The sequence below is a fragment of the Tupaia chinensis genome, unplaced genomic scaffold (assembly GCF_000334495.1).
Source record: "Tupaia chinensis unplaced genomic scaffold, TupChi_1.0 Scaffold000076_1, whole genome shotgun sequence".
Taxonomy (NCBI): domain Eukaryota; kingdom Metazoa; phylum Chordata; class Mammalia; order Scandentia; family Tupaiidae; genus Tupaia; species Tupaia belangeri.
The window spans coordinates 3,042,181-3,051,026 of record NW_006159536.1 but is presented as its reverse complement, the minus strand read 5'-3'; the positions used below and the strand labels follow the sequence as shown (position 1 = coordinate 3,051,026).

Sequence of the window (8,846 nt, the reverse complement as noted above, 5' to 3'; positions counted from 1 at the left end):
TTTTTTCGTGGTTTTTTTTTTTTTTTTTTTTGTTTTTTTTTTTTTTTTTTTTTTTTTTGCGGTGCATAGAACAGCTTTTGTTTTCCACAAGATTTCCTTCCCTACATATGCTCTCATGTTTGTCCTTTCTAATTGTCCTCAGCTCCCACTTTAGAATCCTCTCACCCACTCATAAAGGAAATTATTTTAGCAGGACCACTTTAGGGAATACTCCCCACCATGTGACAGGGTGAAACACCCTTAAGGGCTATTTCCAGATAACGTCTGCCAAACTGTCGTATAGAATCCGAGATTCACTGCACATTCCGTGTGTTAATAACTGAGTTCTCGTATGTGTGGTCATTGCTGAAAAAAAACTGAAAGAAGGAATTAAATATGGGTGATCAAGGCTATATTTGTTTTAAACTGTTTTCAAAAGATCTTCTGACCACTCAGTCATTATCATTTCTCCTTCATTTTCTTTGCAAACATTTCTTTGGTGTTGACAAGGGCCAAAAGGCTCTGTGGCTGCACTCTCTCCCCATTCCAGTTCTTTGCAAAGAGCAAAAGCCCTCTCCTCATAATGCAATGGGAAATGTGAGTGATGAAAGTGGATTTTTTTTTCCTTATCATTTCTATAACATAGGCCATCAAATGATCATTATATTTTATGATTCTGTAAAACCTGCCGAAATCAAAGCTATGTAATATACATTGCAGAGGTCTCTGCTAATCCTTGCCCACCATATTCGTGCTGGGACCAAGGATGAAGGCCCGATAACTGGAAACCTGACACTGAAGGAATTCTAAACACAGACTGAAAGCATCTCTGTCCACATAGCATGGGTGACTCAAACGCCTACAAGTATATTAGTTTACACTGATTTTTTTTAAAGCTTTGCAGTATTTGTAGAAGAACCTAGAAGAAAGCACCGACACCAGAACAGCCACTAAATAATCTATGTGTGGCGTGCTTGAGAGTAGGATGGCTTTGCCAGATGGCAACTTTCTGACAACAGGTCTGAGAGAGAGTACACGCACCTCTCAGCACAGGGAGTTTTACATCACATAACTTCTTCCTATTCAAGCCTCGAATTTGATCACAAGTCAATTATTACCAAAAAAGGAAACCTATAAAGGTTACCTTGGAAGTTAAAAAATTGCCTTTGTTTCAGCTGCTAATAGCACACACAGTATGTTATAGAAAGTAAGAAGAACAAGATTCTGTCCTTTGGAAGCTTTTTCATAAGTGAACCATCCAAAGCTTATTCCTAAACCGAACATACTTAACTTTGCCTATAAATTCTTCATGGTTTTTATACTTTCTACTGCAGCCGTATTTATCTACCTGCTAAATTCACCTCCTCTATCTTCGAGTTACTAATGTGTCTCTTAGTTGTTTTTTTTTTTTTTTCCTTTTTTTTTTCCCTCTGTGACTCTTCAGCTTCATCTATTCTTCCTTTTCCTGATAGGAGCTCCTTAGATGAGAAACAGTGGTGCTTCTTAAACTCAGCCTTGAGACACAGCTGAATAATTATCTGCTCTGTATCATTAGAATTTGTCACTGATATTTCAAGAACTGAAGGTTACAAATGCCTTATTTTAATGAATTATAGCAGACTCAAGTTTTTCTCTCTTAATAATATCATTCCCACTCACTTGAATTCCCCTGTTATTTTTTGAATGGGAGGAAAGGGCATTGAATTACAGCAGGTGGTAGAGAAGTTTGCACAATCCTGTCTCTGCCTCTCTAGGGCACATATGTCTATATGAAAGTTGTCCATCTTGTGTATTCTTGTGGAGAAAAGGTTGGTGAACACCGGGACAGAGGAAACCTAGGCATCCCCTCAATCTCTAGCTTATGTTCCTCAACCCTCATGTCCAGGTACTTAAAATATAGTCCATACAGTTTCTTGAATAAATACACTTAATCTGCACTTAGTAAACCCAGTTTCCAGTTCATTTTGAATCAAGATAGATCTCAATTTCCTAAGCACTAGATAATCATTCTGGCTTTACTGGTAAATCAAGGCAATTAAATGCCAGTCCCAGTTTTACTGAACACCTACTGTGTTTCAAGTATTCTGCTAGGTAACAGAGATAAGGCAGTATAATCTCATTCTTCGTGACTAAGACAAACCTTTACCCTGATAAAAGTTTAGTCATCTGTGTTGAAACCAATCCAACTCTTTATGCAACCCACCCTCCTTTCTCTATCTCCTTTCCTCTTCAAAAATTAGAAATCAGAAGAAAAAAATTGATGATGTTCTCCAAACTTCATTAGAGTCTACATGCAAGGATGGATACTCTTTGACAGATGATGAAACAGCAAGGATGCTTATTGGACTGCTCTCGGCAGGACAACATACATCCTCAATCACTAGTGCCTAGATGGGCTTTTCTTTTGATCAGAAACAAAACACTTCAAGAAAAATGTTGTATAGAACATAAAAAAAGTTTGTGGGGAGGACCCACCTGCTTTAACTTATGACTAGCTCAAGGATCTAAATATACTTGATCACTGTATAAAAGAAAGATTACAACTTAAAGCTCCTATGATATGATATTGACCAAAAACTCCTCACACTGTGCCAGGGTATACCATTCCTCCAGGGCATCAGGTGTGTGTTTCTCCTACTGTCAAAGACTAAAAGACTCATGGTAGAACATCTGGACTTTAATCCTGATTGCCACTTACAGGATAACCCAGAGAGAAGTTTGCCTATGTGCCATTTGGAGCTGGGCATCATCATTGTATCGGGGAAAATTTTGCCTATGTTCAAATTAGGACAGTTTGGTCTATTATGTTTCATTTGTATGAATTTGCTCTTGTTGATGAATATTTTCCCACTGTGAATTACACAACCATTATTCACACCCCTGAAAATGCAGTTATCCATTACAAAGATCCCAATGAAAGAGACTGTGAGGAGCTAATGGGTTGTAAGCTGCAAAACCATTGGAAGAGAATGAAGTTTATGAAAAACTCTCATAGTACACTTGTGTTTTTGAGTGAGTGATTCTAAAAGACAAACAGTGTAACTTATGACTTTAGTGTTTTATTAAGTGAATGGTTCTATGAAATCTAATAGCATTTGACACTCTAATAGTCTTGATATTACTGTGCTTTGAAGAAGCCAAAATAATTGTATAACGAGATGAAGATAATTGGCAGATTCTAAATAATATGATTTCTAGGTGTTAACTTTAAGAGAATACATAGCTCTTGGCAAGTAAGTTCAAGGTATCAAATCTTGGACTACTTCTGCAAGGGATAAAAATCCCAGTGAGATATTTGGAAGCCATGAGTTGTTCATTTATCTTGGAAGTCTGTTATGTGTGGTTAGGATGGGAATAATAGGGAATAAACTCAGGTCTAAAGCCTTGGATAAAAGGAAATACTGTTTATTGTATTTTGGTATGATGATACTTGACAATGATGAACCCATGTTGTAGAAAAATACATCCTTTGGAATTTTAAGTAGAAGCACTACCTACAGGAAATTGAGAGATCTAGAACTATGATTTTGATATTTCCCAAAAATATTATGAGTACTAAATACTGTTTATGTATCTTGATCTAATTATTAGACATTACATATTTGTTTGATAAATATGTAAATTTTCTACAAGGTCACATCTGTGTGAAAGTCCAAAAGTCCAAAAGTACTTTAAGGCATAAGTTTTTCTCTTCTTTGGCTCAAGGTTGTACCCTGCTTCCTCTCTAGAGTCCAAGATAGGGATGTTTCTGTTACTAGTTCTGTTGATTTAATTTTTTAATATAAACTTTGATTAGGGAACTTTGACTCTTAAGGTGTTTTTAAGATGTGAAACAGGGTTGTGAGTAATACTATCATTTGTCACATTCTATAAAGCCTGTGTTCAGGAACCAACAATTCCAATTATAACTGAGGGCTTAACTATATGAGATACCCGTAATGTGACTCATATTCTATGTTTACTAGATGGGGCTAAAATAGTTTCCTTTCTGTACTTTACAGTTCTGTTTAAGAGGCTAGAAGACTTATGTCAAGCTCTAACCACAGAATCTCTGTTTTGGGACAATTTCTCATATTAAAATTGTTTGAGAGAAAAAAAAAAAAGAAATCAGACTTACCCCAGTCATCGTCAACCTCTGGGTCCCAGTGGGAGTCTGCTTTCTCCTCTTACTCTTCTATCCACCTCTGACCCTACCCTTTGTGTTACTGGGCATGCATGTGGATTTTCTCTTTACTTTAAACAAGCTTAAACAAATTCAGCCTCCATTTATGGAGCTAAACTTATAGTTAACAAAGCTCTGTGTTAGACTCCAAGAGAGATGATTAGACATATGAGAGTCAGTTGTTCCTTGCTTCAAGATGCTCCTACTTTAGTGTAGTCCATAGGTAGCATGTGGCAGGGTGAATGAGAGATGAGGTGAGAATGACCAATGGTGGTGAACACAGAAGAGCGTTTCTTTCCAGTTGGGAGGGTGATAGATACAGAGATGGGAGAATTTAAAATTGAGCATGCCTCTTTATCTATTCCAGTGAGGCTAGCCACATCATTTCTAGAAAAGGTTGCCAGTAACTGTCTTTCCAATACTGAGCCCTCTTCCCAAAGAGGATCATCTTAGCAAATATAGGAGCCTGTCTTCCATCCTTGCATAAAATGAAGATAGTTGGTCTCCAGGGACTGGAGATCTCACTAGCTAAGCCTTTGATTTCCAACCCCCCATCCCCATTGCTTTCTTTTTTTTTTTTTCTCTTAATGAAAATAGTGACAAATTAAGATGGCAAAAGGAAGAAAACTCCATGTAAAGGAAGTTCTTTATATGTAAATAACATAACTTTGTCATGTTCAGACTTAAATGTTTTAACATTATTTCATGCATCTTTTATATGATTAAAAATTGTATGCCGGAGATAATTTCTGTGAGTTTCCCAAGCCAAATCTGAGCCCTTCTGGCCTCTAGAATTAAGCCTAATCAAAAATAAAGTGAAGCAAAAAGTTAAAATTAGAGGTATTTTCATGACGGGTCCTTCAACATGTAATGTTATAAACAAAATGAATATAGACTTGTTTCACTTTCCTTAAGTAAATATTATGTTTGAGTGATATTTTCAGTTGTAAGTATTTCTTTAAAAATAATAGCACATACAAATAAAACTTTAGGTCATATGAAAAATGAAGGTTCAGCAAGTACTGATATGTGTGCTCTTTGGATCGTGGTTTTAATCTGAATCTCTCAAGGAAGCTGCCCCTGCATTTCTCAAGGCTGGCCCAAAGAATGAAGCATCAGTCACTATGATAAGCATTGCTTAGGCCTTGGAATGGCTTGTTTTTTGCACTTTCTTACAAACATTGAGTTTCACACAAATAAAGAGACTATGAAAAGGAAAACTCAAGATTAACAAAGCTAAAACTTAAGCTTCTTCTTCTTCCTCCTACATTAAATTTTATAGTAGATGAGGACAATTTCCTCCCTGTTTAAAAATTGTCTTTTTAAATATGTGTGTGTGTGTGTGCATGTATATACACACACATATGATATTATTCACAAGAACTTAGACGCTGTGTGGGCAGAAGAAATGATCAGTTTTGAGCAAAAGATTATTATAAGTAACAGCACCATACTCGCCCCAAAAGAATGAAGCATTCTTCTAGCAGTGTTTGAACTTCGAACAGTGTTTTTATAGGCCACCTCATTGTCTTTCTTCTCTCTGCAAAATTAAAAATGATAACTGTTATGGTGAGTTCTACAGAAAAAGACAATTTCCATGATTTCATTTCTTGACAAAGAACAGCTACCTCACTCAGTTTCTGCCCCAATAGAAGTACACTCCGGCCATAAAATCTCCCCTCAGAGGCAGCAATATGGGACCACAGCCCTATCTTGAGGTCTGCCCTATCTGCCCATGGGAAGCCTCCCTTCTCCTGGCTGTGAGATTTGGCCGTGTCAGAGGGGCGAGGTGTGGGAGAAGAGAGCAAATGTTCCCCCACGTGCATGTAGCCTGCACTGTCGCAGACTTTCACAGGGTGGCTTCTGCCCCGTCATCACTTGATCTGGATTGTCTCTCCCAAAATTAATGAAACACGGTGCTCCTGTCTTTTATAATGTTCTGTTTTAAAAGAGAGAAATAGCTGGGGGAAAGATCAGGATCCTAAAAGTCCAAGGCCTGGAATGCTTCCTTTCTCTCTTTCCATTTTAAACAGGAAACATTCATGTTAAGAGAGTCCGGAGGGAACACTGGTCATATGTTCATTTTAAGGCAGATAATGTTTGTGTGTTGCAAATGTCAGTGATTTATCCTAAGGGCTTAAAATGAATGCAGAAAAACCACATGTTTCACTTCATGCAGAGAAATATCTTCAGTGGATTTTAAGAGAAAGCACAGGTTAAGAATTGTTTGGTTTTTTTTTTTTTAATGTTTCAGAAATCTCCAACATTAACCAAAAGGAAATAGAAATAAGTGTGGTGGGGTTGGGCAGAGGGAGGGAGGTTAAAAATATTTATGATAAAAGATGTAATGAAAGCTGGACATTTTCTCAACCAAAAAATGAAAGTCTGAAAAAAAGGAAAGGTGAAATCCAGATTCTTTATTTCCCAGCGCTGGAGTGACAGATTATGCATTTGTGTTCTATTTGTCATGGGCAATTTAAAATAGAGCAAAGCAAGCCGCCCTGAATAATAGCAGCTGATGCTATAATAACTTGTACGCAAACAATTTAATTTTTTTATCTGAAAACTCTCACTAAGTAAATTACCCCAAGCTCAAGGATCTATCTTTCATTATTACACATTGCCAAATTAAGACACCAAAAAAGTGGGGAAAGAATTCTATCGTTCATCCTTTATGGATGTGTTCACAGGCTGCTTTCCACATGCACCTAAGTGTGGAGCTTGTCAAATCTTCATTGATTGGGGGAACTTACAGAGCTGTTTTAACCTCCAACTGCACAGATTACAGGGTGATTTTGACCCTCATTGACAGTGCTTGATTAGCCACAGACACTGTATTCTTAGCAGTTCTGTCATTTCTTTCTAGTGTCCTAGCGGTTTATATTCTAACTTTGGGGAGTTTTTCCTTAATTATTATGGTTCCCATTTTCGTTCTTAAAAAATCATAAAAGGGGTACTGGTAAAAAGCGGGAAGATCTGAGGAAAGCTGTGGTAGTAATTATATGCACAGAAGGTTTATAGGATTTTAAGAGCTGCAAACAGAACTCATCTGTTTAACCCCAGGCTAGATACGACGCAGTCGTCTGTGCATTGTTTAGAGACGTATTGCTTCTGTTATGGCAAATAGATGAGAAGATGCTTGTTGTCTTTGGGCAAGAGATCCAGACAGGGCCACTTTCTGTGTTTATTCTCGCCCTGGCCCTTTCTGTGTGCCTACCTATTACACCTTACAGCAGGGTTAGTCGTTGTGTGCACCTTATAGCTGGGTTAGTCTTTGCTTTGCTACTGGCCTGGTGCACTTCTTGACTTTACAGTAGACTAAGCACTTTATATATCATTTCTAGGTGGGCACTTCTCTGCTCTGGTTTGGTATTTTTTCTAGGGACTATGGAGAGGGGAGGGCATACAGATCCACATAAGGATATGACAACAGCTAAGAAGGGTTGAACACAGACTGCAGTCCACTGAAAGAGCACCTCACAGACCTAGAGGAGAAATAATACCATCCTTGGTGGGGGCGGGGGAGAGTAGGTATGTGACATCAGATAACCTGTACATTTCCATCACCATATCTAGGACAGTCTGCAGCAAGGCCAAGAAGGGGAGAGAGCCTAATGAGTCCAGCTCTAAGAGAGCCAAACTCATTGCCTTATTTAGAAAACTAGCCTGGCTACTGTAGTAAAGGCCATCATAGAAGGGTATAAACAAGATAGAAGTGCATTGCTTACTTAGGGGCTGATCTGAGAGTAAGCAGTCCTGCTGACACAGTGGTTTCATGGTATCAAGGACCCAGACTTTTGCTTTCTCATTGCTCTGCCCTTCTCAACACATAGTTTTAACCTTGTGGCTGCTCCAATGGCCAAGACACAGGAGAGAAAGGAGGAATGTTTCCTCTCTTCTTTTTAAGACCACACATCATCTCTACTCACTTACCATTGACCAGACCTAATGAATGGCCATGACAAACTGCAGAGGAGCCTGAGAAATGTCTTCAGCTGAGCAGACAGCTTAGTATCTACTAACATGTGTCCCTCTTCTCTTTCCAGGGGAGGTCCAGCAGATCCTATAGATTATCTGACTGCAGCACCTCAAGGGCTCTACAAAAAAAGGGAGCTTCCATATTACCCAGGACCTCATCCTGTACATCCACCCAAAGGGAGCTATCCCCGCCCCCCAGATCTGAGGGTGGCAGACTTCCGGTATCCACAATACTACCCACCTCCTCCAGCCCCCCAGCACAAAGGACCCTTTCGACAAGATGTCCCACCTTCCCCTCCTCAGCACCAAAGAGTGCCAGCCTATCAGGAAATGGGCAGACCAGGGCCCCGTGGGGGCAGTCCAGACCAGTACCCTTACAGGACCCAGGATCCCCGGCAGAAGAACCCCATGACTGCAGCTGTATAGCTGAACACCACTGAGATCTGCCTCGCCCGGAAAGGAAGACATGTAGCACCAACTTGCCCTTCCTTGCTCTTAAGGTCTTCTTAAGATCTGCTGTTAAGAAATCTCCATGGTACAAAATCACTTTTTCTCACTGAAGTTGCAAAGCTTTGCTAATCAGAAAAAAAAAAAAAAGAAGAAGAAGAAGGGACAGGAGTTTGACAGGAGTTTGTAAAGGAAAAAACTCAGAAGGAAGAAGAAAGATGGAGCCATAAAAACAATACCACCTGATATTTGAAAAGCTTTCAGAATTATTTAATTCAGC

General features: G+C 38.9%; 1 protein-coding gene and 1 pseudogene across 1 annotated transcript in view; both read left to right on the top strand.

The window, feature by feature from the left end:
- LOC102473888 (lanosterol 14-alpha demethylase pseudogene) overlaps positions 1-2,999 on the top strand; it is a 3,653-nt pseudogene extending 654 nt beyond the window's left edge.
- Positions 1-8,840, top strand: part of PARD3B (par-3 family cell polarity regulator beta) — a 1,250,195-nt gene extending 1,241,355 nt beyond the window's left edge. Inside the window, exon 23 of the mRNA XM_006142461.3 lies at positions 8,188-8,840. Within this exon, the coding sequence (XP_006142523.1) occupies positions 8,188-8,545 (358 nt within the window). The 3' untranslated portion in view covers positions 8,546-8,840. The remainder of the gene's footprint in view (positions 1-8,187) is intronic.
- The last annotated feature ends 6 nt before the right edge of the window (positions 8,841-8,846 follow it).